Source organism: Quercus robur, chromosome 2 (assembly GCF_932294415.1).
Source record: "Quercus robur chromosome 2, dhQueRobu3.1, whole genome shotgun sequence".
Classification (NCBI taxonomy): Eukaryota; Viridiplantae; Streptophyta; class Magnoliopsida; order Fagales; family Fagaceae; genus Quercus; species Quercus robur.
This window is the reverse complement of record NC_065535.1, coordinates 7648806-7649713: the sequence shown is the minus strand read 5'-3', so window position 1 is coordinate 7649713 and position 908 is coordinate 7648806. Positions and strand designations below refer to the sequence as shown.

The 908-nt window shown below is 37.2% G+C and overlaps 1 protein-coding gene across 1 annotated transcript; it reads right to left on the bottom strand.

Moving 5' to 3' along the window:
- Window positions 1–272: 272 nt before the first annotated feature.
- LOC126712144 (uncharacterized) lies at window positions 273–641 on the bottom strand. The gene has a single exon (XM_050411357.1). The coding sequence runs from the start codon at window positions 639–641 to the stop codon at window positions 273–275; it is 369 nt and encodes a 122-aa protein (XP_050267314.1).
- Between the last annotated feature and the right edge of the window lie 267 nt (window positions 642–908).

Genomic DNA, 908 nt, shown 5'->3' with positions numbered 1-908 from the left:
GGTCCATATATTTACTTTTGCCACCTCACTTGGGTTTCATATTCCGTAGTATATATCTCATTTTTAATATCTTAGGCCCAAATCAATTTAATCCATTTAATTGTAGGCCTCCTTTATAATTTACGTATAATAATTTAATTGGTATCAAAATTATGGGGTGTTACATCCTTCCCCCCTTAAAATATATATATATATATATATATATTGTCCTCGAAATTGTACATACCTTCGTTAACAAACAACTCTGGATAATTTGATTTCATCTCATCTTCTCACTCCCAAGATGCCTCCTCCACTGTGTGGTTCTTCCAAAGGACCTTAACCAATGATATGGTCTTGGTGCGTAGCACTTGATCCTTGCAGTCAAGAATTTGGATTGGAACTTCCTCATAAGTCAAGTTGTCTTTGATCTTGAGTGGCTCATAGTTCAAAACATGTGAAGGATTCGGGATGTACCTCCTCAACATGGAAACATGAAACACATTATGCACTCCAGCAAGTGTTGGCGGTAAGGCCAACTTGTAGGAAACTTTACCAATGCGTTTTAGGATCTCAAATGGACTAATGAATCTGGGACTCAACTTCCCCTTCTTCCCGAATCTCATCACACCCTTCATTGGGGCGACTTTCAAAAATACCATATCCCCAACTTCAAATTCTACTTTCCTTCTCGAGTTGTCATAATAACTCTTCTGTCAACTTTGTGTTGTTTGCAATCTTTTACGAATTAGATTAATCTTCTTAGATGTCATCTGAATGATTTCTGGTCCCAACAATTTCCTTTCACCAACCACTTCCCAATACAATGGGGACTTGCATTTTCTACCATACAAGACCTTATAGGGAGCCATCAGAATACTAGAGTGGTAGCTATAATTATAGGCAAATTCCACTAAAGACAAGTATTT